Source organism: Corvus hawaiiensis, chromosome 18 (genome assembly GCF_020740725.1).
Source record: "Corvus hawaiiensis isolate bCorHaw1 chromosome 18, bCorHaw1.pri.cur, whole genome shotgun sequence".
NCBI lineage: Eukaryota > Metazoa > Chordata > Aves > Passeriformes > Corvidae > Corvus > Corvus hawaiiensis.
Genome location: NC_063230.1, coordinates 11,925,890 through 11,953,153, shown reverse-complemented (window position 1 = coordinate 11,953,153; position 27,264 = coordinate 11,925,890). Strand labels below are relative to the sequence as shown.

General features: G+C 41.7%; 3 protein-coding genes across 8 annotated transcripts in view; 2 read left to right on the top strand and 1 right to left on the bottom strand.

Moving 5' to 3' along the window:
* Nucleotides 1-14,432, top strand: part of KNTC1 (kinetochore associated 1) — a 31,809-nt gene extending 17,377 nt beyond the window's left edge. For 2 of the 4 annotated variants that reach the window (XM_048322385.1, XM_048322386.1), the window contains exons 40-63: nucleotides 209-313; nucleotides 994-1,122; nucleotides 1,738-1,854; nucleotides 2,212-2,321; nucleotides 2,543-2,753; nucleotides 3,434-3,523; nucleotides 3,803-3,974; nucleotides 4,387-4,445; nucleotides 4,587-4,803; nucleotides 5,412-5,485; nucleotides 6,409-6,619; nucleotides 6,730-6,839; nucleotides 7,223-7,272; nucleotides 7,630-7,708; nucleotides 8,256-8,374; nucleotides 8,501-8,636; nucleotides 8,913-9,008; nucleotides 9,654-9,710; nucleotides 10,057-10,111; nucleotides 10,192-10,255; nucleotides 10,813-10,942; nucleotides 11,814-11,903; nucleotides 12,442-12,587; nucleotides 13,397-14,432. In XM_048322385.1, the coding sequence (XP_048178342.1) occupies nucleotides 209-313; nucleotides 994-1,122; nucleotides 1,738-1,854; nucleotides 2,212-2,321; nucleotides 2,543-2,753; nucleotides 3,434-3,523; nucleotides 3,803-3,974; nucleotides 4,387-4,445; nucleotides 4,587-4,803; nucleotides 5,412-5,485; nucleotides 6,409-6,619; nucleotides 6,730-6,839; nucleotides 7,223-7,272; nucleotides 7,630-7,708; nucleotides 8,256-8,374; nucleotides 8,501-8,636; nucleotides 8,913-9,008; nucleotides 9,654-9,710; nucleotides 10,057-10,111; nucleotides 10,192-10,255; nucleotides 10,813-10,942; nucleotides 11,814-11,903; nucleotides 12,442-12,587; nucleotides 13,397-13,577 (2,808 nt within the window). In that variant the 3' untranslated portion in view covers nucleotides 13,578-14,432. The remainder of the gene's footprint in view (nucleotides 1-208; nucleotides 314-993; nucleotides 1,123-1,737; nucleotides 1,855-2,211; nucleotides 2,322-2,542; nucleotides 2,754-3,433; nucleotides 3,524-3,802; nucleotides 3,975-4,386; nucleotides 4,446-4,586; nucleotides 4,804-5,411; nucleotides 5,486-6,408; nucleotides 6,620-6,729; nucleotides 6,840-7,222; nucleotides 7,273-7,629; nucleotides 7,709-8,255; nucleotides 8,375-8,500; nucleotides 8,637-8,912; nucleotides 9,009-9,653; nucleotides 9,711-10,056; nucleotides 10,112-10,191; nucleotides 10,256-10,812; nucleotides 10,943-11,813; nucleotides 11,904-12,441; nucleotides 12,588-13,396) is intronic. The other 2 variants (XM_048322388.1, XM_048322387.1) reach the window with 2 other exon arrangements.
* Nucleotides 14,433-15,245: 813 nt separating this feature from the next.
* On the bottom strand, nucleotides 15,246-18,751 carry VPS29 (VPS29 retromer complex component). Of its 3 annotated transcripts, XM_048322392.1 has the most exons (5): nucleotides 18,698-18,719; nucleotides 18,290-18,301; nucleotides 16,311-16,502; nucleotides 15,903-16,138; nucleotides 15,246-15,604 (listed from the first exon to the last, which is right to left on the bottom strand). In XM_048322392.1, the coding sequence occupies exons 1-5, from the start codon at nucleotides 18,698-18,700 to the stop codon at nucleotides 15,487-15,489; spliced, it is 561 nt and encodes a 186-aa protein (XP_048178349.1). In that variant the 5' UTR covers nucleotides 18,701-18,719; the 3' UTR covers nucleotides 15,246-15,486. The 3 variants fall into 3 exon arrangements, with proteins under 3 accessions (XP_048178349.1, XP_048178350.1, XP_048178351.1); XM_048322393.1 differs by lacking the exon at nucleotides 18,290-18,301 and having other exon boundaries at nucleotides 18,698-18,751; XM_048322394.1 differs by lacking the exons at nucleotides 18,290-18,301; nucleotides 18,698-18,719 and adding an exon at nucleotides 18,102-18,263.
* Nucleotides 18,752-21,341: 2,590 nt separating this feature from the next.
* On the top strand, nucleotides 21,342-27,229 carry RAD9B (RAD9 checkpoint clamp component B). Its single transcript, XM_048322389.1, has 10 exons — nucleotides 21,342-21,431; nucleotides 21,657-21,771; nucleotides 22,219-22,278; nucleotides 22,413-22,512; nucleotides 22,616-22,722; nucleotides 24,531-24,637; nucleotides 25,107-25,171; nucleotides 25,701-25,823; nucleotides 26,122-26,374; nucleotides 26,650-27,229. Exons 1-10 carry the CDS (start codon nucleotides 21,342-21,344, stop codon nucleotides 26,779-26,781), a joined length of 1,152 nt encoding a protein of 383 aa, XP_048178346.1. The 3' UTR covers nucleotides 26,782-27,229.
* The last annotated feature ends 35 nt before the right edge of the window (nucleotides 27,230-27,264 follow it).

Here is a 27,264-nt window from a genome sequence, read left to right as displayed (position 1 = left end):
GGGAAAAGTTGCAAGTAGAATATTCAAGAAACATTCCTCAATTCAAAAGCACTTGAAAAACAAATCCTTTTTCGATCTAGATGAAATCTTTGTAAGGTCTTAAATCTGAAAATAAAAATTACTGTAGTACCTCCTACTATGCTGTAAATGACAAGAAGTTGAAGGCTTAGAATTTATTTTTAATTATGTGCTGTTTTATTCATAACAGCCACAAGACAGAGATCTACTCACTGAAACCAGAAGCTTCCTCATAGCCATGAAAGAGAGGAGCAGTTCAGTAATCAAGACCTCTGCCCTGAACTTACTACACAAGGTAAGAATCCCCTGGAAAGGGTGAGTGAGCCACTTTGTTCTGCTCTACCTGGCAGCCACGTGGAATTGTTTCAGTTGGAAAAGACCCTAGAGATCATGGAGTCCAACCCTTAACCTAAAACTGCCAAGTCCACCACTAAACCATGTCCTGAGCACCACATCTTTTAAACACCTTTAGTGATGGTGTCTCAACCACCTCCCTGAACAGCCTTTTCCAAAGAGTATTTGAGTCCCTTGTGGCCTGTGGCTCTTTGTTCCTGCTCTGATCACTCTGCTTGGAAGGTTCTGTACAGAGGGAGCCTCACCTTTGGGGGATCCTTTAAGGTCCCAAATGATAGGGATGGCCTTTATGTTCTGTAGGTATTCTCTATCTCATTTTAAATCCTGGATTTGTTTTAGATTGGTAGTTTTTAAAAAGCTCTGTGCAAAACCTGCAGTTTACCATCTTCTAAGGCAGTTTAGACTAAGGGAAGTCACTTTCAGATGGGCTTCAGGATATTCAGATTTGAAATTTCAAATCCTGAAATGCATTTTTATTCTTTTTTTTTCTTCTAACTTAAAGGCCCAATACATGTCTAAAATTATGGAGCATTTTTCATGTGTTGCACTTGATACAAAGAGATCTATTGAATAAATTAAATAAATTCCTAAGGTTTATAATTTTTTTTTCCCAAACCACAGGTGTTCAACTCTCGTGTCATCGATCAGAAGCTGGCCCTGGGATATTGCAGTATTTTGCCCAAGGAAGAGATGTTCAATAAGCTGTGGGAGATCATAAACAATTCATGGCAAAATTACAGAAAAGTTTTGGTAAATTCCCAAGGCCTCGAGTTTCTTCAGCAAACAGAGAATGTTTGGCATTCCCAGGGCACTGGGAGAGGAGCTGCCCCTGTACCACAGTGTGAAGTTGTGCACAGGCACTTGCTGTCAAAATGAATGTGATTTTCAACCTATGCCTTGGGTTACCTCATCATGACTTATTCCAAAGCTTGAAATTATTTATTTCAGCTCCCATCATTATTTAAATCTACATTTTATTTTGCATAAGTTGTTCTCTGGCAGCAGTTTTCAAGAATGGAATGAGTGAATATATCTGTTAAAATAGAAAGGAAGATGGGAAGTAAAGCATAAAGAAATGGGGAGGGAGAGTAATGTAAATTCTGAGAAAGTGCCTAAAAGGCACCTTTTGTATTACTTTCTACAATGTTAGGAAAATATTATTGAGAAAGTAAATTTTAAAATAGCTTTGAACTGCCAGATCAGGAGGTGAGGTAGTCCTGACACCTTCTCTGAGGTTTGTTTTCATTTTATACAGTTGTGTGATCATGAATTACTTGAAGTTCCTCTAAGGGTTTAGACCTCAGGATTCCCAAATTTCAGATTATTTATCAGACTTGCATTCATTTCCCTTCTCCTTCCTTCTAGGCAGTAGCTCTGGTGGGAGCACAGCTTGCTGACCAATATGGTGAAGCAGAAGAAAAGAGAAAATTCCAGGAATTGGTTATTGATGCAGAATGGGGTATCCAGCTTGGTAAATTTGGTGTAAGTTTTTATTTATTTACTTACTTTAGGGTTTTATTAACTAATCAGTTAATAATACCAATATAAATCTGAGATGCAGGGGGGAGGGTGTTAGACAGATTTACCACTCAAATGTAAGCAAAGTTGGGGTTTTGTTTTTGTTTTTTCATTCTGCTTGTCTGCATAAATAAACATCAGAAACAGAAATGCAGTAATTGAGGGGGCTGCAAAAGAAAATTCAAGTTCTTAAATATTATTTGACACAGGGGATAGTTGGCAAATACACTGCTTTTTCCTGCTATGAAAGTGTTTGGGTTGAAACTAAAGTAGAAGCTTCACTCTATAAGGTGAGAAGATGAATTATTTCTTTGTCTGTAGATTTCTTTTGAGACTGTATTTAGACAGCCACCAATAAGGAAGAAAGAACTCATAAGAGTGCTGGTACAAAACCCAGAAGTAGACACAGGTCTCATCTTGAATTACTGCAGGTACTGATCCTATTAAATCTATTGTTGCTGTAAGAACAGCCATGGGCACTGAAATCTATTCTGGTTTAAATAAATCTTAATTAATATAATATTCAAACTGTTCTTTTTTGAAAAATGCTATTCAGAATACATAGAGGCCTTGGATTAATTCATTCATAAGGAAAGAAGCTCCTTGATGACACCAAAGGTCAAAGAGAAAATCATATTCTGTTCTTTCCTAGCTCTTTCATGCTGGACAGTGATGTTGCACTGCAGCTCTGCATTGAAACCCTTCTGCTCCAGAATTCAAACACAAATGATGTTGAAGATGACTCTGCAGAAAGCAGTGAGAGGCAACCTCATTCCACATTACTGGGCAGAGCACTAAAAATAATTCCTCTGCTGAAGAGCACCAAATACCTGGTCATGAGCCTCAGTGGAATATTGTGCAAGGTAAAAAAAATGATAAAATAAAGACAAAACAAAAACCACAGCCAAATCCCTGGAATCTCCATCTAGTAATGCTGCATGTCACTTGAAGGACAGATTAATAATTCCACAGAAACTGAAAACGTTGTGTTTTTTCCAAGTTTTTGTAGTGTGTGAATGTTAAGTTTCAGTTTTCTGCTTCTCTGCAAAAGAAATTACAGCAACATACCCAATTTTCTTAAAAGAGAGGTAGGAGCCTTTCATCCCCACTTCCCTTAAATACAACCAGCCAGAAAATAATTTTTTTAAAAAGTAATTTCTAAGTACACTGGATAAGTTCTGCACTAAAAATAGGTGGGGGTAAAAATGATACATTGGAAGTGGTTTTTTGTTTGGATGGGGTTTGGTTTTGTATTTGAAGGGTTGGGGTTTTTGTGGGGTGGGTTTTTGGTTGTTGGGGTTTTTTTTGTTGTTGTTTTCAGCACGTCTTTGGTCTTTCTGGAAAATCCTGATGACTTTTTTTAGGATTTAAGAATGCATTTTAGATAATTATGTCATGCTGCTTATATTGACATAACACTGAAGAAACAGTAATTAAAACTGGTAATTAACAGGTATTAAAACTGGGAAAAATTAACTCACTTGTATGTTTTTATAAGACAAATCATGTAACATCTTATCAAATAGATGATTATTTTGAACAGCTGGATCCTTATGACTATGAAACTCTGGAAATTGTCCTGAGAGTTATCCAGAGTGCTGATGAGAAGAACACCAGCATCCAGCTGAGCCAGGTATGTCCAGATGTGTTACCTTGCTAGTGGCATCTCATTTCTGCTTTGTCTATTTATTATTCATTCAGAACTGTTGAAATCAGTTGAATTATTCCATGTACACATCCTTCCCTCAGAAAACAGCCTTAAAAAAAGTGATTTCTAATAGTTTCTCAGCAATTCTTGTAGCAGGGACAAAAAGTCTGCAGGTATTTAACAACTGGCCCCAAAAAATTGCCTCCAGGACTTAATAGTTTGTTTATTTATATTTTCTTTCTTTTTTTTTTTTCCTCCCCCTAGGCTTTGAGCCTCCTCAAACATCTGAAATCTTATTCAAGAATTTCTCCACCAGTGGACCTAGAACACCAATATCTTTTGGAGCAGATGATTCCCTTGTCTCCAGCTGCTCACACCAGGCTGCCCTTTCACCTGCTGTTCTTCAGAACTTCCCAGTGTTTCTGGAACATTATCTGTAAGTTCAGCATTTTTTATGGCCATATATATATATATATTTATATCACATTCCCTTTCTCTGCTATCTGTGACATTTAAAGTGCTGCAGTATATGTTGTATATTAACTGTAATTCTTTGTTAATGCAGTTTTCATCCCAAGTACTTCTGAAAGCACTTGTGCTCCCAGATTGCTGCCCAGAGGAGCTAAGATGATAAATACAATGCAGGGTTTGTCCTCAAATTCTTTCCTGGGATCTCTAAAATTTATCCATGTATCCCACTTCCCAGGCCAGTGGGGATAATTACAATCATATCCTTTCTCTCCCAATGGAGGTCCCCATCCACCAATAAACAGAAAGTGCTTAATTTCACAGAGGAAGCTGCCAGTGGATTGTGACACTTTCACAGGCAACTGATTTTTCCCTTTCAGCTGCAGAGCTCAGTGAGGAAACCTTCCCAACACTTCTGTTGATTTCCAAGCTAATGAAGGTAAAGTAACAGCTTGAAGGAATTTATTTAAACATTATTCCCCCACACCCCAAAAAAAGAAGTTTTCATCTTTCTTGTGTGTGATGTTGGCCTCGCTGTAGAAGCTCTGACAACTCTTAATCTACTTTAACATTTTTCCAGGTTTCCCTGGATACCTTCCACATGTCTGCAGTTCGACATGTCTTTGAAAAAAAACTGAAACCAAAAATATTCGAAATGAGAAACAGTGGCTGTACCTCCATTGTTAACAAGGAAACCATAAAAACTGTGCAGGCACTTCAGTCCTATATGCTGTCCATAGTCAATCCAGAGTGGGCTGTGGCCATGGCTCACAAGATTGCCCAGGAATTCCCCACAGGTGGGTTGCAAATGCGATGGGGGAAGGAATGGGGGGAGAAAAGGCTTGGGACCAGCAGAGTGAGGGTGTGAGCGAACATTTATTCACTGATCTTGAATAACACCCAACAAAGTTTGAGGATGAAAATGCTCCTGCATCCAGTTTTGAACAGTTGGTTAGACCAACAGTCATTTGATGTCACAGCACCCCCATCAAATCCTTTTTCTCCCTCTTTTTATAGAATCATAGAAAGGCTTGAAGGTCCTTCCAGCCCAAACCAATTCTATTCCAACCTGGACACCTTCCACTGGACCAGGTTGCTCCAAGCCCCATCCAACCTGGCCCTGTTGTCTTGCCAAAAGTTTCTCCATGTTCACACCATCTTCAGACATGTTTTCCACCAAAAGCCAATATTTCAGCCCAGTTTAATTACCTTTTCTGCTATTTGAATCCAAATAAATAATATTTTTTTGCTCTTTAGACACAAGAGTTTTCCTAATATTTTAAATAGCTTCTAATTTTTTTTTAATTCTTCAAAATAAAATGGGTATAGGATATACTGTAGGAAAGATTAATGAAAACTTAATTTATTTACTTCTTTCCCTTCCTTTTTTTTTATCTTTAAAAAGGTCCTGACCATGTCCAGGCATTGAAATTCTGTCTCCATCTGGCTGAGAAGTGGCTAAAGAGTGCTACAGCTCAGGTAATGGAAACTGCTTGCCAGACTGTTGTGGAATTATTACAAAAAATTACAAAATACTTAAGTTTGTATTTTAATTTTCGGTGGTTTGGGCAGTGGAGTGTAAATTGTACCATAACCAACCCTGATATGAGAAATACTTTTGGGGAAGTGACCCCCCAGAAGAATCCTCTCTGTCTTGAAACATTCTCCTGTTAACACCCTGCAAAAATCAGACTTAGCCTTCTTGGAGCTTGGACAAAAAATAAGCAGTTTCAGGGAAGAATAATTTGTCCTTTCTCCTGTTGTGTGCATTTTTCGTGCTGCAGGAGAATGAGGTGGAACCTGACCCAGCTTTGATCAATGGCATTATTAATTTTTGCTTAGAGTTCCAAGATTCTTTAGCTGTTTGCAGTGTTATATTTTAAAAAAAATCTGCTTTGACTTGATTCTCAGGCTTGTTTTTACATGGTTTCCTTTCTCAGGGAAAGGTGAATAAGAATCTCAGCTTTGATCATAAATATCAAACTTCCTATGGAGTTGTTGAGGCACAAAGAACACTAAATAGTTATCTCTATTTAGTCACATGATCAGATAGAATTGTGCCCAGATTAAACTGAAATTAAACTAAAATTTGAGCAGCCACGAGTTTTAATAATAATCTTTTTTTCTTCTCCACTTTACCCTAAAATCTCTTCATTTTACCTACTGCCACATATTTTATTTGGCTTTTTCACAACATAGCTTTGCAATTTTTTTTCAAAATACCTTTCCTAGCTAGAGCAACAGGGTTAATCCTCTCTGTCTGCAGAAAAAAATATCTGTGGGTACAGGTGTGGGGACACCTCTGAAAAGCAGATCCTGTCTGTAAAAAGTTAAGATTACTTTTTCTTGTGCTTTTTAGTAAAAGAGGCTTTTTAATGTAAAACTGTGGTGTTTTGCTAAAGGATAAGCCATGTGAGAAAGCAGAAGTCCTCCAGAGGAACTTACACTTGCAATATAAGAGAGCAGCAACAGAAAATGTCCTGATAACAAATAACTTGAACACTGGGGAGCATCTAAAGTCCATTGGGAAACCAGCAAATCTGATTGTTTTACTGTATGAACACCACAGTATAGACCAAAGATTCCAAAATCCAGCTGGCAGAGATTATCCAGGTGAGTTTTCATAATCCAGGCTCAAAGGAGCAAAGAGAAGCTCTTTAAAAAAAACCCCAAGCAAGGTGATGCTGGTTTGGAAAGAACATTGTCTGCACCTCTTCCTGTAGATATCCATGTGGCAGCTAAGGAGATAGCTGAGATTAACAACTTGGATATGAACAAAATTTATGACAAACTTCTGGCTAAATGGCTGTGTCCAAGCACACCACCCTCAGGGGTAAGTCATCACTTTGGGGTTTGAAGGAAAATGACCAGTTACATAAAATATGAAGGTTTTTTTTTTCCTCCACTTGTTCAAAAAAATTGAGGTTATTCTACACAAACTGCCTGTAGTACTTCTGAATCTATTTAAGATTTCAATACCTTCCTAAAATAGCACACTGCTGTCTCTGGTGAGAAGGATTTGAAGTGCTTTCCCTTCTGTCTGTGTAGAGATTAAAACCTTCCCCTTGGTGCTGTGTAGCCAGCCTGAAGGAGTAAAGCACTTGTAAATATATCAGCCTCATCAAACACTGATTCCAGGCTTTAAGCAGGGATATGACCCAGCTATTTATCCAAGCAATGTGGAAGACTCATCTAAATTTTCATTTCTTTTTAAAGAAAACCCAAGATATCTTTGGAGAGGTACAGGAGGATGAGGAACTCCGAAGGTACGTGTGTTGTCTTACCTGTAATATGGTGAGTTATCTTTAACTTGCCAGTTAAAAATGGATCTTTCAAGAAACTGAAATGTGTGTGATTCAGAGCTCACTGTTCTTATTTTTACTTTCTGCTGACATCACTTTTGAGTCATCCAATATTTATTTATGCCACGAAGTGCCATTGACAATAACTTACAGATGCAAGTGCTTAAGACTAAATTTTTGGAGGTTTTCCCCTCCTTTTTCATATCCTTGGAATAACTTATCCTTGCTCTTTTTGACAGTGAAATATTTACATTTCAATGACTGTTGATGTGTTGTATTTCAGTAGCTGTGCTTGCATTAAAAACAAACCCATTTTTGCAGAGTTATTTACCTCCTTCAGTCTCGCCCGATGGATTACAGTTCAAGAATGCTTTTTGCAATTACAACATCTGTCACATCTGTGAGTTGCTAAATTCTTATTTTAGCTTTTCACCTCTTATTGAAATCAAATGTTGTCTGCTTAACTGCAAGAGCTTCAACCTATGGCCTTTGCATCTGTGTTTTGGATGGTTTGTGATTTGTATGAGCTCTGTGTTTCCCCCCTTCACCAACCTTTGGGTTAAAACTGGGATTTTCATTGAATTTTGCTATTGACTGCCAAGAGCAGCCCTTGAACTCTGGGTTTTCTAAACTTATTGCTGATATTATCTGAAACAACTTCACTAAACATTTTTTAGAGTGTGCCTTAAGCTGGTGTAAGGCATTGGCTCGCTTTGGGTGGAATAAAGGAAAGTGGTAAAATTGTTTCAACAGAACCTTAACCTCCAGTTTTTCCACACTTAATAGTTATATTTGTGATATTATATATCACAAATATTCAAATATATTTTTCTTGCCTGCACCAATAATCTTAAATCTAGAAAACCTAGAGGGTTATATACCTCTAGGATGATCCTCTCCAGTTGTTCAGCCAATTGTTGTGACTTTGGGACTGTTTTTCCCCTCAGCCCTTTGGTGACACTCAGCTGACATTTGCTCACAGGACCAGAGCATTCAGGTGTTTGCTCTACCTGGCAGATACCAACACTGTGGAATCACTCTTCAAGAAACCCATTGAGAAAGTCAAGTAAGATGAATTTTATCCATATTATTAAAGCAACAGAAGGATACTTTTCAGTGTTATCCTGAGCTTGAATATGTGGATTAAATATAAACATCACTTAACTCCTGCTTTGGGGGTTTATTTTCACAGGTATTTTCTGAAGTGCTGCATTTATCTGGCAGAGTTTGAGATTTTGAATATTCCATTTACTTATGAATCATTCCACAAGAGTCCCAAGGAAGGCATGATTAAAGGGCTATGGAAGAACCACAGTCACGAACCCAGGGTAGGATTTTTAAATCCTTTGTAAATTTTGTTACACACTGTGAATCTACACCTCTCTGCAAAGCACAGGCTTTTCTTAACAGATGTTGCTTCAATGTTTTCTGGAGATGACAGATAAAAGCTTTACCCTTCCTGCAGTTAGAAGATAAAATTATACCCCATTTAGATGGTTTAGGTTTTGTTCCTACTGTGTGTAAAATAATTTTGAAAGTGGCTTGTAAAGGTTTGAAGATCATGAATTTCTGTTAAAATGCAGCGTGTCCTTGCTCCCCTGCAGGCTGTGAGACTGGTGACAGAGCTTAGTTTAGAATACAAAGTGTATGATTCTCAGCTCTGGAATGGCCTCCTACAGAAACTCCTGGGCTTCAATATGGTAAGGAATTTTTAAGGATAAAGTCCTTCAGCAAGGTGAGAAAAAGGCTGGGGTTATGCTGAAGAATGGGATAGATACAGAAATCGTAAACCATGGTTACTTTGGGCTCTGAGATACTGAACTGGTGAAGATCTGAGGAATTTGTGTCTTAGCATTGAATTTTGATCTGAAATTGTTGTACTTCCATTTTTTGAAAAGCCCTTCAGAGTAAATCCTGTGGGAATAAATTGATAATTTTCTTCATGTTATTATCACTTTATAACATAAACAGGCACATTCTTGTGTGCAAATATATGCAAACTGTGCATACATGTATGTACATATATACATACACAAAACATGACCCCTAAAATGTGATGGAAGTCCTGATTGTTGGCATTCAGAATCTTAATTGCCTGTGATTGTCAAACATTATGTAAAGTTGCTGCAGCCTAAGGAGGTAACAGATGTACCTGGCAGTGTGGTTGATAATTTAATTTACTAAACTACAAAGCATATTTCCATAGGTATCAAAGGAATACAAAGAAAGTACCTTAAGAAACTCTTAAGTTTGCATCCTGCAGACAAAACAAGCTAAATGCAGTCCTGTGGATTATTGCCAAATCTTCAGAAACACCAAAGTACTTGAATGGGTTTTTTTTCCAGATTCAGTATCTAAGAAGAGTTTTGGTTGCAATTACTGGGATTCCTTCATTATGGGAGGTAAGCAAATATTGGCTGGCTTCTCATCTTTTTCTTCACTTAACAAAAACTTAGAGTCTTTGCATGTCAGCCATGAAAAGATTCTTTTTGAATTCCTATTATTTTTATGACAGTGCAATATATCAGTAAACATTGGACAGAATCATTTTGCCATCAGTCAGAATATGCCTAAATCTTAGACTCTGAGATAAGGACAGCAATGTTAGGGAATAATTCATCCAGGATAAATAAAAAGGAATATCGACAGCCTTCTTCCAGGTGCAGTGGGTTGGGGTGTCTGTGTTTATAACACACTTGGTTACACCTGCTTTTGGCTGTTACTTGAAAGAAACCTTGTTGCCAACAGATTCCCAGCTTCAGTCAAGCCTGGCGCAGTGTGGTCCTGTCCCCCTTCCTCACAGGTAGGGGTTGTAACTCACTGTCCTGCTCCTGGAGTAACTTGGTTGTAGATTGACTACACCTCGTTCTCTTTCTTTCTCAGCCTCGTGTCCACCGAGTCCCAGACAGCTCCAGGAGTGCCGGGAGTGCTTTGTGCTTCTGCTCAAGTGAGTTCACAGTGCTGACCTAACTCTGCTCCTAAACATCCTGTCCATAAACCAGACTGGCATTGCCTTTACAGTGTAAAAGGCACATTGTTTCATTATTTGATTCACCACAGTGCTCTCACTTGCTCAAAAGAACCACCAGCGCTCAAAGAGCCTGACGTGAACCGAAAGTTAGTTAGGAAATAGAATAGGTTTGGGTTGGGAGGGACCTTAAAGATTATCTTGAAAGGCATCCTACACTGGATCCTTTGGTGCAGGTATCTGTACCAAAGCTCTGCTCTGGGCCAACAGTTGGCCAGCAATTCCCCTCAAAATAGGACCTTGGCTGCTTAGAAAGAGAAACTGGAGTTGAGATTTGAGATTTTTTTCAGGCTAGAAAATCCCCATGCATTTGTATTCAGTGAAATTTCAACTCGCTTGGCCATTTCTGAAATTAACGTGAGGTAGAAATGCGTTGCTCTACCTGACTTACAAATCTCAGGGCAGTTGTGCTGGCAGCACTGAGCCATCCAGTTAAACAAATCACAGCTGAGACCTTCCCTCCTGATCTCCTGAAGGTGTCCTGTCCTGGCTGACCTGGATATCATTGGAATTGCTAAACAATACACCCAGCTGGACCTCCCAGCTTTTGCCCTGGGGTGCCTCTTGGTCATTCCTCACTCTGAGAAGCGAGAGCAGCAAATCCAGGTAAATAACAAGTTTTATGTCCTGTCTCTGCAAGGGAAATGTCTTTAAGCATGTCCTGCTCACCAGAGACTGTCAAAGGTGGTAACTCAGAATTCCAGTTAACTTAAACACATCCCTGCTGATGAATGCTCAACATTTCCCACCCCCAAAGGCTTCTAAAAGGATCATGTGAACACTTCCTCTTCTTTTTTCTTTTAAAGCTCCAGTCATCCCCAGTAGCTTTGTCATACAACTTTGCCTTTAGAGACTTTGAGGATGTTTTATGGGATCCCACCCATAAAACACGTGGGGAAAAACCCAGCAAAACCCAAGCCGTAGCAGATCATAAGAAAAATACTAAATCCTACTTTGGAAGAGTGTTGAGTTGAAAGCTCCCGACTTCCAAGGAAGATGTTTGATAGGCACCACAAGTTCTGATATAAACCTTTTGCCTTAAAGCCATATCCTCACCATCCATGAGCCTTGACATTTTCCTTTCTCTCTTCATTTGTTTCTATTAATTTATGCTCTGCATTGTTCTCCCTGATGAAGCATTATAGGCTGTTCCCATATTTGTCACGAGCAAACTGGGACCAGTAAAGGCACCTTAAATTCTTAGGCTTCATTAAAGTTACGCTCAGAAGGTTTCCCCAAATCACAGCTTAAGTGTAAAACATTCAGCCAAAAAATTCTGTGACAGCTACAGCAAAACACCATTTGAGAGTTAAAAGCAACACTTTCCATCCAACCACACAGATCCTGGTTTGATAATTCTATGTTTGCACCTAGAATTTCAAAATATTTCTGAATAAATCAAGTATTTGTTCTGGAAGGAGAGTTCCTACTTGAATCAAGCACAGAATAATAATGTTTTGTAACTTATTTTCACAAGAGTTTGTTATCAACGTGTAAGAAAGAAACTGTGCTGCAACAAATAGAGGAACACATGGACACTGGAGAACTGGTAGCATTTGCTTCCCAGGTAAATAAATAAAGTTTACTTCACTTCCCTTTGAGTTGGAGGCTTTTTTGATAGATAAATGTACACAGGACCTTCTTTTCTCTCTCCTCCGATCTTATCCAGCCTTACTTAACAGAATGCTCAAAAAATGTCAAATACTTGTAAAATACATTTTTATTTATGTTGTGCAACTGAAAAACTTCTTGGATATACCCAGTGCTGTGTTCTGGTCTGCCCCTGTTTGGAGGGCAGCAGAACCACCTTGTTTTTTTGAAATAAATATTTGAAGCTAAAAGGCCAAAGGATTTAGGAAACTGCACTTTTGCCTTGCCTTCAGCTGCCTCCCTATGGGCAAGTTTAACTCATTTCCCTCTCTGAATCTGGGATCAGTTTTCAGAAAATCTGCCATTTCACAGCACTTAAAAAAACAAAATATAAAAAAACCGCCCCTGTTCTCTATAGAGTCCAGTATGAAAACTATGAGCTCTTACCATTCAAAAGTAAAATCTCTTTTGTCTAAAATATTAATACTTTTCATTACTAAAACTTAAATCTACAGATCAGCTCTTTGGTTTTGGACAGTATCATCAATGAGAAGCTCTATGAACAGTTCTGGAAAACCAAGTATTACCCACTCTTGAAGCAACACCTGATAAACACCCACAGAATAAAAGGGCTGGTGGATTATTTTGCCAAAAATAACCGGTAAGTTAATAAATGGTAAAAAACCAGGTGTAACTGGTAGTAATTACAGGAATTAAATCTCACCTTTATTTGATTTTCATCTGTTTGGAGGTTCTCTAGTACTTGGTGTCTAAGGGGTTTTGAAGTATTGCTAAGTTAAATAAATAAATCTCACCTCACTACTTTGCATACTTAGGACAGAGTTTTACAGCTATTCAAGACCAAGTAAGAGATTGTTAAACCTGGACTAGCAGCAGATGAAATGCAGTTAAAATAGAAGCAACCAGAGTGAAATAATCAAAATCTTGACCTTACCTTTAGGTGAATCCAGCTCAGGGGGGCATCACAGAGTCACAGCTTCAGCAATAAGAACACTCAGAAAAAAATTAATGAGCTGCCTGTACTGAAGACTTGGGAATGGATAGTTTTGCCACACAGTTTTCAAGAATTAAAAGCACCTCTTGTGCTCCACTTAAATCACAAAAGGTCCTGGGTTGGGCCCCACTCACCTGTGGGTGGTTCACAGCACTTGGGCTCCTCTCACATCTGGGGGCACTCAGGCCAGATCCCAAACCCTCGGGCTGGGAGGGTTACCATTTATCCCACACTCAAACTGGGACAGGAACCAATAAACATTTAAATTCTGGAATATATTGATTTTATTAACAGCCCAGGGAAAAAGCCAGGCTTGTTTTCTCTACTGGGAAATGGCAGGACCCATCTGACTTCAAAACTATGGGATCATACTTTGTTTTTCTACTTGTTGTTTAAATCATTGGCTTTTTAGAGAGCTTCATCTGACAAAGCTGATCAGCTTTTGCCTCTTACAGCCTTGATGATGCAACGGTCCTGATTCAAGAGTATCAAGAGAAATGTGGGAATCCTGCTCTGGCAGACATCCCAGCATCTGATCTTCTGCAGGTAAAACAAACCACTTCTGCATTTCAGGCAGCATTTTCTCCTTTTTTCTCTAAAGATTTTCACCCAACTTTTTGCAAAAATACTTTTTAGCCGATCTACTTCAGTAACATGTATTGCATGCAATAAAACATCCCTTCATCAATTCAAATAATTCATTTTACCTGAACCAAGTCTGTGCCATGCTAACCCTCACACTTCCAAGGACTTTCCCAGGTCTTGGATCATATCCCATTTTCCTAAGCCCTATTAACATTGTTCTTTGACCTTCCAGACGTACCTGACTGGATCAGAGGGGTCCTGTGTCCTGGAACTGCCATAAATTAGGTTGAGATTTACCCTTTCCCCTCCTCCCTCTCCTGGCAGGAGGAGGGGCTGTGCATTCAGAACTCTTGTCCTGGTCAAGAGAACATCAGACTAAAACCCCAAAGCTTTTACCAAGAAAGTCCACAACCTCTCCACATTTTTTCAGCTGTTCTAGGCTGCTTCTCCTCCATTCTCCATCCCCCTGAAAACAGTTCAGATTCACAGCAGAATTTCCTGTTTGTAGTCAACAGTTCATACTCAGCACTTTAACTTTGGGAAGGAGTAACGTTTATTTCCTTTACTTCTGTATTTCTCCATGCTCAGGCCTGCTGTCAGGACCACTCTGAGATGTCACTCACAACAACATAACCTTGCCCTCATTGTGATAAGCTTTTATAAAACTGCAGGGGGTGTGCTTCATGTAAAGTACTTTGCAGACAAATTTTAAGTGTAATTTTATAAACTTACGTATCAATTTTGGCCTTACAGTAAAAATAAAATTATGTGTCAATTTTGGCCTTACAATATAAATTAAAAAATAAACTTATTCATCAGTTTTTGCCCCTTACAGTATTCTGTAAACCTCTTAATTATGAGTTTGTCAATCAACTGATGTTCCAGTCAATAAAATTCCTTTAATAACTTGTGCCAAGGTTTTCTTTTCAACCTACCTCTGACTGCATGAAGTGCAATTAGCCAGAGGTTCCTGAGACACCAGCCTGAAATGTCTTTTTGTCCAGGGCAAAGCAGGTTTATTTTGAATAGAAATAAGTTATTTAGTCAGTTCATGACACAGAAATAAGGGTTCCAGCTGATGGAAGAGTCATAATCCAAAGGCCAAGGAAACTGCCCCCCCATTCTAAACGTTCTGCTGTGGGAGACAAAGATAAAACTCTGTTTTGTTGGAAAGTTACAGCAGTTGTGAGAAAGGGGAGCTGTTAAATACATTCAGTTCCCTGCAGCTGTGGGAACAGAGGAGCCACAAGGTGCAGTTGTCTTGAGCAAGCCATATTTATCTTCAGCAGCTTTGAGAACATCACATGGAATTACATCATTGAGAGCCTCTGTGCATGGAGCAAAGTGCACACACATGGAGTGTCAGATGTGAGCCACAAAGAAAGGAAAGCCTCTCCTCACTGGTTACAGATTTAACGAGATCATCAGCCATGAAAGCACAGCGAGATTTGGAACTGCTTTGATCAGAGAAAGACTCAAACTGTTTACAGTGAAATTATGAGGTAATTGTAATACTTTCAAGCCATTTTACTCCTTTAACTTAGTTGAGAATGGTAAATTGAGAAAATTAAATATAAACTGGATTCTGGAGCAAACCCAGCCTGGTCCCAGAGGCCTCAATGTCTTTGTTCAAGCCCTGTACAAGCATCCCTTAGAAGCTGAACACCAAACCACCACAACTGCTGCATTCTTCCCCAACAACACCTCACAAAGCTCAGCTTTTCTATGAAGTGGAGTTTATTACAACATTAAGGAACAGTATTTAGACAGTTATCTTAATGGAATATTTTACAAATCAATTCATACAGAGAAAAGCAAACACGAGGTTGTTTAAATTCATGACCAAGAAGTTACATTGTTAAGCTGTTAGCGACAGTGCAGGGCTGTAAACGAGCAATCAAGTTTTGGAACTTGCAGTTCAGGAGGAGATGGTAAAAATACCAGACAAGCAAAAACATTTTTAGGATTTCTTGTACTCAATTCTTTCTACCTTCACATCGTCTCCAATTAGTTGATAGACATATGTAACTACTGTAGAAGCCTGGATGTCCATCAGCACAAATGAAGGAATGATGTTGCTGGAAAGAGAGGAAAAAATTCATACTGATTGTGTGTCTATAATCCCCTTAGCAGTGTTTTACCAATATTTAACAGAAATCACTTTAAGAAAAATGGGTATTAATTCTGTAAGTAGAGCACATGAGATCTGAGGCTGTATTTCATCTTTCAGTCAAGGAGATTGAGCAAGTACAGCTGTGTAAGTTACACAACTGTAATTATCCTCTCCCTGACATTTAAATCATAAATATCAACCCTCAGGAGTTTGTAATTCAGTTTTGTTACCAAAAAGAAAAAATCCCCCTAATATTCACTTACTTCTCTAAGGCATGGTAGGCTCCTGTAGCTGATCCTGGGTTGATATAGAACTTGTTTTCATGTTCAAACGCCTCAAATTTGTGTGTATGTCCTGAAATGAGGATGTCCACATCAAACTGTCTCTGGAGTAGTGCCAGGCTGGCCATGTCACCCCAGGGGATCACCTGATGGCCGTGAATCAGCCCAATTTTGAACTGTCCAACAGTCACAACTTTCTGTTCGGGGTAATTCAGGTTCTACAAATAAAGAAAAATAAAAGCAAACCCAGATTAGACAGATTCCTCTTTAAACCCAACCCTATGCAACACCAAGAAGGGGAAAGCTCAGGAACTCAATTCATGACTTTTAATTGAATGAACCCCAAATGTCACCTTTATGTAAAAGATACCCCAAAAAAATGGACACTACCTCATCAAAGTCCCCTCTGACAACATGAACATCCCCAGCCAGGGTCTTGAGGTAGTCATAGGTGTCCTTGGTGCAGAGGTTCCCTGTGCACAGGATGTGTTGGATCTTCCCAGGCACCAGCAGCTTTTTGAACTTGGCTGGGAGGCTGTTGCAGCGATGGGGGATGTGGAGGTCTCCCAGCACCAACACCAACTTCAGGGGCAGGGCAGGGGAGAGAGAGGGTTACAGACACGGGTTAGGGCACAGTCAGTACTGCAATGTCTTCTGCAGAGTCACAACTTTGCATTTGGATGTAAAAGCTGCTGAAGTAAGGATGGAATGGTGATGGAATACTGCTCTATTCTGAGGGAAACAAGGGTCTTTGCCAGACCGTGATCAGAGGGAGCTTTACCAACACAAGTTACAGAATTATTTGTGTTTTGTTGCTGAAAGCCAACAGTGCAAGATAACAAATTCCTGTTGTATTACCTTAAGTATTTTACACAAAATTGGGAACTACCATAAACTATCTCACTTTCTTTTTTCTCTAGGACATGTTTCGAGCACAGACCTGGCTAAACTGCAGCCACTTCTCTTAAAAAACCCTTCATCCAAGTTTCTCTCCCCTTATCAAAAAAAAAATACCAAGATACTTTTAAAAAGCAGCAAATTTGCAACATGTGTTAATAGCTGACCAGAAAAGGAAGCGTGCTCACAGTCCTCACTGTAGAAACCACTGAAAAACTGAATAAAGCTAAAAAGTAACAACAAAATACAAACAGGACACTGCAGAGAAGCCAATCCAGGTCACTGCACAGAGTGTTCCCGTTACCACTTCTGTACATTTATAGTTTCAATGCAACAGATGCCAGAATAAAAATGTAGTGGGGGCTTCAAAATTAAGGACTGAGATGATGCAAGGCTGTGGCTTAACAGCACAGGCTTTAAATCTGCAAATAAAGCAATAATGTGAGCAACACAGGATAAATTAATTGTGCAAAAAGGACATGAGAAGCTTTACAAAGCAGGGAGGGGATGTTATGGCACTGCACTGGGAAAACCCTGGATCTGGAGGCACTCAGCCCTGGTAACTCAAAGAATGGCTCCATATTAAAGGGATTTTATCTTCCACTTCATGTTAGTGAGGCAGCTCCTAAGATGATACCCTCAAATGTGTTTGTAAAGGACACAGCCCAGACTTATTTCTATAAACAAATATAACTAGGCTAGGAAATTGTATTTTTAAAGATTTTTTTCATGTATTTTTAGGCCATGCAGTTACCTTCAGGCTAAGAGCCCTCAAAGAGGCAGAGGGAACTTGGGTGGTATTTTTGATTGGTTTGGGTTTGTTTTTTTTTTATTAAGAACATCTCAGTGCCACCATCAAAGCCATCAGGAGACAGATGGTTGGAAGTACCAGTAAAGCAATAAAAAAACTTTTTAATCAATGAGTGACCAGTCTAAAACTAAACCAGGAGAGGAAAAAAAAAAAAAGAAAGACTTTTTTTATGGTCTTTGAAGAGTAACAAGTGAGTAACAGTGATTTTGATTAAGTGGCAATAGATTGTCCTACTACTGCCTAAGGGACTTAAATGTGCAATGCCAGTTATGTATTCGATGTTTAATAAAATTATCCTACCACTTACACAACCCACCGTGCCAGCAGTGTGTGCACTCAACACAGACATTCCCTGTGCTGACCAACTCTCAGCCCCACATTTCCCCCAAAATCACATTTCACTTCCCATTCATTACAGAAAAGCTTGGCAAACCAAACCAAATGAACAGCACTGCAGTGTGTTTAATCGTCACAGGTATCTGCAGCATAAAGCAGTGGCAGAGAACGATGAAAGACTTGGATTTTGCCAGGAATTTGGGTGTGACCTGGAGCGTGGATTGACCAGCAGCCCCTAAATTCATCTGAGCCACCTGCCACTGACACGGAGTAACACGAACGAGCCCTTACCATGGGTGTTAGCGAGAGCCAAGGAGTAACTTACTCTGTGCCCAGCCTGATTGGAATGAAGGAGTTGATTGCAGGGGATGAGAAACAGGGCGGAACATGATCAATGTTAAACGAGAGGAAGCAACAGAAGAGAAAACACAGCCAAATGAACGGGCAAATAATAATTAATGAATTGTCGATGTTATGAAAGAAGCGTTAAAGAAAATTAAAAAAAAAAAAATTAATGCGATTACGATAAAATTAATACAAATTATAAACGGGGCTCCTGCAGTGACGGCCCGGCCCTCATCCCCTGGGGGCCTCGCCTCAGCTGGGGACCGCCCTCCCGCCCGCTCTCCCCCGCCCGGGTCAGGCTCGGCTTCCGTGGCCGTGCCGGGGGTCCCGGGGTGTGCGGGGGGTCCCGGGTGGGGTCCCGGCGGTCCCGGGGTCCCCCCGCTCTCACCATCGCGCCCGCTCCGCTCCGGCCCTCCCGGAACCCGCCCGGCACCGCCCCCGCTACGGCGGCTGGGAAGGGAGAACACAGCGCCGAACGCGTTCGTGCCGCTGATTGGGTTTTTACACGCGTGAAACCAGAGCTGTCCGCAAAAGGAGCCGATAATGACACGAGAGAGGGAGAGAGAGACTGATTTATTTATTTCAGAGTTGCCCAAGCCTGGTTGCTCCGTGGTGTCCCACAAACCAAGCACCCCAACTAGCAAAACTTTTTACTATTTATGCATTTTGGGAAACAAAGGAATTTGTGTTCATTGGCTACAAGTTACACACTTCTTTTATTAATTAGTATTTTATTGGTTAATGATTCTCTTGCCTCCCATGCTAATTAGCGCCATGCTCAGCCCTTCTCTGCTTTCGGGTCGGGGGCGTTTCCTGGCTCTGTCTCTGAGGTGGCGCTGCCGAGGGCAGCGCAGGGGCAGCTCCGATCTCTGCTCTGGGAGCAGGGACAGGACCCAGGGAACGGCTGGAGCTGTGTCAGGGAGGGTCAGGTTGGGTATCTGGAGAGGTTCTCCCCCAGAGGGGGCACTGCCCAGGCTCCCCAGGGAATGGGCACGGCCCCGAGGCTGCCAGAGCTCCAGGAGCGTTTGGACAGCGCTGCCAGGGATGCCCAGGGTGGGATTGTTGGGGTGTCTGTGCAGGGCCAGAGTTTGGATCGATGATCCCTGCGTGTCCCTCCCCACTCGGGATATTCCACAATTCCGTAACTCCACAATTTCATAATTCCGCAATTCCCGGACCTCACGGTTCCACATCCGGGGCTCCTCGCGGCGCAGGCCCCACCCCCAGGCGTTTCCCGCCCTCCGCGGCCGTGAGGGAGGTGGGGGGGGCGGCCATGAAGTGCGTGATTGGGGGGGCGCAGCTGCGAGGTACCGGGAACCCGGGGAGCCCGAGGAGCCCGGGGAACCCGGGGAACCCGGCACATGCGGGGATTGCTGCGGGTCCCGGCAGCGGGACGGGCCGGCGCTACTCCCGGCGCTGCCCTCAGGCGCGGCCCCGAGCGGAACACGATCCCTGGGAGCAGAGCTGGGGATCCGCCTCTCCCTCATCCCAGCGGGATCGGGCGGTTGTGTGGGATGCGGAGCAGAGCGCTGGGTTTGGGGACTCCCAGGTGGAGATGCCGCGGCCTGGCTGCGTGTCTCCCTGTGCACCTCCAGAGGCACAGCTCGAATCCTGGGTGCAGCGTTCTGTGGAAAAAACTGCTCTGCCACTGCCAGAGGCGAATCCCAAGGCTCTCTGCTGGGTTCCGCTGTGTTTCTTAGGGTTCCATCTCTCCAGATGTCCTGTTTCTTCTCAGGCTTTCCGTCTGCTAAATGTCATTTTTAATGGTGGAGTTTTGCCTGATGGAATTAATTTGTGGTGACAGCAGGTGCTGCAAAGGGACGTGCAATATTTGAGGTGCCTCATCAGAGTCAGCTTTCCAAAACATCACGGGTTTGGAAAATTAAAAATTCAGTTAAAAAGAAAAAAAAAACATTTTCCACCATCAATTTACAAATTTCCTATACATTTGAAGGAAATGTTTCTTCTTGAATTATTCTGGAGAAAGTGCAGTGTCACTTTTTTATTTTAATTTAGAATGCATACTGCAGTGTTTTCTTTCCCTGACAGTGTTTGGAAGAGCAATACATGCCATAGCACGGATTAGTGATGAATTTTGGTTTGACCCTGTAGAAAAAGGTGTAAGTGAACTTGATTTATTCTAATTTTTAAATTTTTCTTGGAAGCCCAGTATTTTTACTGTTGGATACTGTGTTTTCCTACGGGTGCCTTTCAGTCCATCACATTCTCAGCTCTCTCCACTTTCAGTATGGACAAATGCCATATTTTCTGTGATTGTAATTATGCAGATTCCATCATGGAAGATTTTGTTCCTGCTCTGCCCTAAGATCCTTTGATTTTTTGTTGTCCAGGACATCTGGATTAATGCCACAAGGTTCAGTTCTGTTGTCACATGTCAAAAGGTTTGAGTTTTGTACCACACAGGAGCTGCCTCTAAAAACAACATGTTTTGTACTGTTGTGACTCAACAGGAAGAACACATCCATTAATGCCTCTGATTAATCAAACACCATTTCCAGCAAAATTAGTGTTTTCTCCAGAGGTTTCTTAGTTAAAAGTGATCAGCTCTCCTTGACTCACTGGGAGGATGGAAAACCACAAGTGGAGATTATTTGTTTTAATACCTGAAGAATTTCTGAGGTGTGAGTGGTGTCTTTGCTCATTTGTATGGATCATGTCCCTCAAATGCCCCTACCACAAGCTGAGCTCTGGGTGTTTGGGTAACTCAATTATTTTTATAAATAATTTTAAAATCAATTTTAAAAATAAGTATTTTTAAATTTTTTAATCCTTTTGAGATGTACATTTCCAGGTTTGCTGGTGGCACTGAAGCCCAGAGGAGGCTTTTTTTAAAAAGTTCAATATGAGATAGTTTTGAGTTAATAAATTATTTTACTTCTATTCCATCAGTGCTTAGATCCAATGATGTTGGAGGTCTTTTCCAACCCTAATGACTGTGATTCCATTTCCAGCTTGCCTTAAGATCAGTGAATTCCTCGAGGTCAGCATATGCATGTGTGTTCTTCTCATCCATGTTTTTCCAACATTACTGCTGGACAGCTGTGTCCCAACCGTGTCAGAAGGAAAAGCAGTTATCCCTCTCCTGTAAATTGATAATTAAGGTACATTTTAATGAGTCGTTGCACACAACAGCAAATTAACCCAATTTCCAGCTGAAATTATAATGGGTGAGGATCAGCCTGGGCTCTCCCAGAGTCCCCAGAGCAGTTTAGGGAAGCCTTAAGTGCAGGAGCTTGAGATAAACCAGGGTACAAACCCAGGGAAATGGTATTTATTGCAAAGCTGTTCAGGGAGTAACCTCTGCACTGATTTATCTTTTTTTACAGTCAGTTCTCCCTGTGTTTAGATGTGTAAATGTGCTGGAAAGGAATGTAGAGAAATGCAGCATCTTCACCAACCCCAATGACCACCACATCACCTTTCAGCTCCTCTGCAGGCACGGTAAGGTCACAGGGGAAGTGACCTCACAGAGAAACAGTTAAAACCCACAACATTTCATGCCATTATCAATGCAGGAGCTGGTCTCATCCTCAGCCCAGCAGGCCTGGGAATGTTCATCAGCATCAGTCTTTGGAAAATTCCTAAATAAACATCATCTCCCCCCACAGAGCTGTGCTGGGTTGGAGGCAGTGGTTTGTATTATCAATAGTCCAGCTGGTGTTACCAATAATGGGATAATCACTGAATTGGCTCTCCAGACAACTGAGCTCCCTTAGCACATCCTTATCCAGAAATGCAGAGATCTGTAGGGTTTGGCTTCTGCATTCCACCCCCTTTTATATTATTTTACCAGTTAATTACTGAGGCCATTTCCCATCCTGTATTTGTTGCACTTGTTGCTGTTCATGCATTTCTTGTGGATCCTTAAAAAACTCGGATGCTGTCCAGGCACAGCTAATAGGATGGAGGGAGTCGAAGATGGCAGGTGGATTCCATTTTCTGTTTGTGGTGAGTTATTTCCATGTAACTGGACTAAGTCCCCTGGTTACTTCCTCTATTCAACAATTAATACTTTAGAAAAAAGAAGTACATTTTAAAATTACAGCCCAGAACTGATTTTTGTTCATTTCCTTTATACTCAGGTGTTGTAAAAACCTATAACCTGACATTCCAAGAGTGTGATCCCTTGCAGGCTATTTTTGCAAAGCACATGTGTCCAAACATTCTTAAAGTCCACTCCAGGTAACAAACACAGAATTCTTTTTTGTTGAGTTTTACTTTCTAATGTAACAAATGCTAAATAGTCATAGATAGAATTATTTTAGTGTTGAATGACATTTTACAGGCTGCTGGCTGATGTGATGATTCACTTTCCAACCAGTCAAGAAGAAATAACATTGTCAGTAACTCCAATGAAAGTTTGTTTCAAGAGTTACACTGAGGAAGACACTGGTAAGGAAATTTAAAATGTGAACCAATACTTGGGGGTTTAATGCTTTTTTTGAGGTGAACTCAAGGAATAATAACTGTCATTATATAAATGTGGGATGAATTTTATGGCTGAACGATATTTTTAACAGAACATTAGAGAGAGAGATTTTAAGTCATGCTGCCACCCTCTGGTTTTAATAAATTAAATAAATTGAAATAAACTGAAACATCTTCCTGGTGTCAGTAGCAGATCTCAGACTGAGCAGCCAATTGAAATAAATTACGCCACTTGGTGTAGGCTTGAAAGAGGTAATTACTGTGCTGCAAGAGCAGAAGCCTGGCAACTGCCAGGAAAAAGGGGATAATTTTATGTTTTAAAAAGAACTATTTAAATCTGAATACCACAATTACAGAATTGATATCATTAGAGAGTATATTTTAGTCTGAGGACAGCACAGAGTGTCAGCAGGCCCTGCACTGTTACTGCCATGGTCACATCTCCAGGACACGGAGAACAAGCTGTAGGTTCTTGGGGTGTGACTCAAACTAATTTTGAAGATATAATTGTGGTTCTGAAGTAGAGGTTTTTGTATATCATATAATAAAGAGATTCTTTTCGTACTTGTTATGACCAAAGCTGGGGATAATGACCTGGGAAGAGCCTGGAGCACAGGGGTGGGAATTGGGCTAAGAGGCAGGGGAGAGCAGGAAACTGGCTGGAGTGAAACAGGGCAGAAATTACTGAAAATACAAAGATTACATTTTGAATGACAAATGTGGTTACTTTGGAAACATTCACTTACCAGGACTATTGTCAGAAAGAAAGCGAAAAATGGTACAATTGTAAAGAGATACCAAACCCCAGGGAGGGAGGAGGAGGGGCAATGAGAGGCACTGTGCTCGTGGTGAATCTCCCTGCCGGCAGCACCTCCCGTGTCCTTTGAACACCTCACCTGGCCGTGGCCTGGGGGATTCCACGCTCAGGTTTCACAGAAATCGAACCCTCTGCCCAGACCCGCTCTCCTTTGTGGCTCAGCCACAGCTGCACGTGTGTGACAAACACCGCCTGCCACAGCTACAAGGAACTTCTTAGCAGAGCCTGCTTGAACTCTCGGTGGGGCCCTAAAGGCTGAGATGAAACAAAGCTCCTGAGCAGAGAAAGGGAAGAGAGAGAATCGCCTGTAACACTCCCTCAGCAGCCTGGCTTTGCCGGGGAGCAGCTCGAGCTGCTGGGGGATTTCTCTGAGCTCTCTGGGACTATCACACTTCAGGAAAGCGCCCTCTCACTTTCTCTTCACACACCTATTAACAGCCACGGTAACAAACAACTGAATACCTGAAAATGAACAGCCAATTTCCTGTTGCCACTTAAGGGTCAGGAAAAGATTGTAATTGTTAAAACAAAGAGCCTCAGTCCACCTCCATTGTGCTCTGGTGATTGGCAGCAATTTTGATTAATCTGTTAAAGTCAAGGCCGAATTTTGGGTTTCCCATCCATGCAACAATAGGCAGCTGGGAATATTAGTGATGGATGCCTGTGGAAGAAGCAGATCTGCAAAAACAGCAGCAGGTATTGGGTTAGATCACACAGCAGAACATGGAACAGGTTCTGCTAAAATCCATTTAAATCTACACAATGTACTCTAGATAGATTCAGGATTTTACTTAATTATAATATATATATGAGCTAAACATTTACTACTGTTAACCACTATAAAACCACAATTATTTGTTCAAACAATGCTGATGTAAAAACCTCAGGGTTATAATCACAGTTTCGTTGAGTTCAAACTTCTGCGAGTCCTTGACTTTGTTGTTATCTCAAACAGACTTTTCAAGGACAATGCTTACTGAGATACAGCTCAGTCCTGAGGAATTTGACTACTTTCAAGTTGGAGTAGATTCTGAAGTGACATTTTGCCTTAAAGAACTAAGGGTAAAGTAAGAATTTGTCTGGAAAAAAACCCATTTCCCATTAACTTGCCTGACTGGACCAGAACAACACAGGATGGTCCCTGGGGAATGGCCCTGGGCTGTGTCCTACCTGACAGCAGCAGGGTTTCAGCACCTGCTTGAGGATTAGCTTTAAACCCCAGGATCCCCAAAACACAGCAGAGCCCCTCAGAGCAGCCTTTGAAAGGCAAACAAAACATTTCTGAAACAAAAATGTGGTTTCTGTGCTGGGCAGACACAGCACAGCTGCCCCAGGGAAAGCATCGTGACCAGGGAAGCTCTCCATGCAGAACCTCCTCTGGCAAAGCTCTGGCAAGGGAGGACAGAAATCATTCTTAGAAGCAGCAGACTTTCCCCCTCTTTTTGCCAGTAAACAGCAGCTGGGATAAACTTACATTCAAATATTAATGTTCTGGGCTTAACAAGCACTTCACCCCCCCCCTTCTCTGCAGGGCCTGCTGGTGTTTTCCGAAGCCACCAGTGTTCCTGTGTCCATCCACTTCGACAGATGCGGGAAGTACGTGTGGGAACTGCCCTGACTGGACTGGACTCCCTGCAGTCACCCAGTGAATACTGAACTGCAGATTAGAGCAGATTTTCATTTCAAACCAAAAGCCATTTCTAACCTGTGATCCAGGAGTAGAGTTTGTAATTCCACATAAAGCACTGAACCCAGGCATGGGCACTGCCAAGGCAGCTGTGCTGACTGATGAGCTCCTGTGTATAAATTACCTGGACACCTGAGGCTCTCAGTCTCATGCATGCCATGATTTATTTAGCACTTTACAGAAACAATGCGTTTTCTGAATAAATAGAATTTTAACAATTACATATTTAAAGCTCTCATTTGATACTGCACAGCATTTGGTCATTGGAGCAGTGAGATCTGCAACAGGAGCCCCTCTCTCATTCCTCTGCAGCAAATACAGGAGATTTTCAGCTTTTCAGAGGCACTTTTTAACCCATATGTAGAATCACAGGATCTGTGTCACCTCCCACAGTATCTGTAATTCTCTGTGCTGTTTTGTCTCAATATTTGTGTTTAGACCCATTGCTTTCAGCATTGAGGACCTGCTGCTGGAGGCCAGCTTTATCCTGGCTACCTTGTGTGAGGCTGAGAAGGAGGGAGCTTCTCCAGAGCCGCCCTGCTGCCCACAGCCCTGGGACAGGTAACGGGGGCTGAGGGTGAAAAAGAGGTTTTAAGAGGGTGAAAAACTCAGGTTTTCACAGGAAAACTCTGAACTAGAGGGGTTCAGGAACATCTCAGCAGCACAACAGCAACAAAGGGGTGCAAGAGAGAACACTGTACAAGCTGCTGCTTTCCTGATCTCCACGGGGTCTGGCTGCAGCAGGAGGGAAGATGCTGAGAATCTCCTCTAAAGCTGTAATCTTTTCACAAACAGAAAAAAAGGGTATTCCAATGAAACACAAAGCCAGTTCCTAACTGCCCTACTCTGTCCAATCCAGCTCAAAGACACCTATGGATAAATCTGAACAGACCTCCATGGATGGAGCCAGCAAGGCAGACATGGCCGCTTCCAAAAAGCCACAGCAGAAGGGAAACACTCCAAGCATGGACTCTGCAAAACGCCCAAGTGCTTTGGCAAACCAAGAGGTAGAAAGTATTCCCAGAGGCACGGAGAGGGATGTGCCAGGCAGAGCAGGAGCAGCCACGGCTGAGGCAGTGGGAGGAGAAGCCACAGAGGCTCCTTATGAGAAGGTGAGAGAACTCCCCGTGGTGTCAGCACTGGAACCCCACAGCTGCTGTTTGGCTGAGCACCCCCACGTGCACTGGAGGTTTCAGTGGGATCAGCTGTCACAGCAGCACCGCTGGAAAACCCCACCACTGCTGGGAACACTCCTGGGGGGCAGGTGGGTGTCACTGGGAAACGCTGCAGCTGAGAAGGATCTTGAAGTAGCAAAGGCTTCACAAATATTTAATGCCCCAATTCTGTATCACAGAATTCTTACCTGTACAAATACTGCATTTTCCAGTTTCATTCCTTATTCTTCGGAGCTGTTTCTTCCAAGGAGAAGGAGGCCATCGGTGACACCTTCCAGAGTTTGGTGACAGCCAGTGACACCGAGGAGGATTTTGGTGCCTTGCAGAGCTCCCAGGTTCTGTAGTTCCAGTGTTGGGGTCCAAGGACAGAGAGTGGGGAGTGCCCAGGAGGGAAGGGCAATGCAGGCCCAGCATTTGTCACTGGTGCTGTGACCCAGCAGCACAGAACGTTCTGGAACTGTCAGTGCTCTTGTAATGGCACAAATTTAGGTCACAGTTGACTCTGTTGAGGTTTGTGTGTTCTGCAGGAACTGCTGGGGTTCTGCTCTCAGAACACTCTCACTAAGAGAGTCTCAGCTGGAATTCAAACTCTGTTACCACATCAGGCAAATGAAGCTGCTGTTCTGGTTAAGGGTGCTGGAAAAATAACCCAACCATGCCCTCTGCCACAGCCAAACCCAGCCCAGCTCCAGAACTCAAGTTTTTACAGAGACTCTGCAGAACCAGCATTTAACTGAACAACCAAAGTTGTCACAGAATTGCATTTTAAAAAATAAAGGTTTGTGTTTCAGACATGGATTACTCTTTTCCTTCCCTGCGTCTCCTCC

Bases quoted from the DNA above. Each gene is read 5' to 3' on its own strand.
- VPS29 (XM_048322394.1), bottom strand. From the start codon at position 18,209: ATGAATTTAGGGGCTGCTGGTCAATCCACGCTCCAGGTCACACCCAAA. The intron at 16,503-18,101 runs GTGACGATTAAA...CTGCCCCTGAAG, and splicing joins GCTTTATGCTGCAGATACCT to TTGGTGTTGGTGCTGGGAGA. The intron at 16,139-16,310 runs GTAGTGTCCATT...CTTTATTTGTAG, and splicing joins TCAGAGGGGACTTTGATGAG to AACCTGAATTACCCCGAACA.
- RAD9B (XM_048322389.1), top strand. From the start codon at position 21,342: ATGTTTTTCCAACATTACTGCTGGACAGCTGTGTCCCAACCGTGTCAG. The intron at 25,172-25,700 runs GTACGTGTGGGA...ATTTGTGTTTAG, and splicing joins CACTTCGACAGATGCGGGAA to ACCCATTGCTTTCAGCATTG. The intron at 25,824-26,121 runs GTAACGGGGGCT...TGTCCAATCCAG, and splicing joins TGCCCACAGCCCTGGGACAG to CTCAAAGACACCTATGGATA.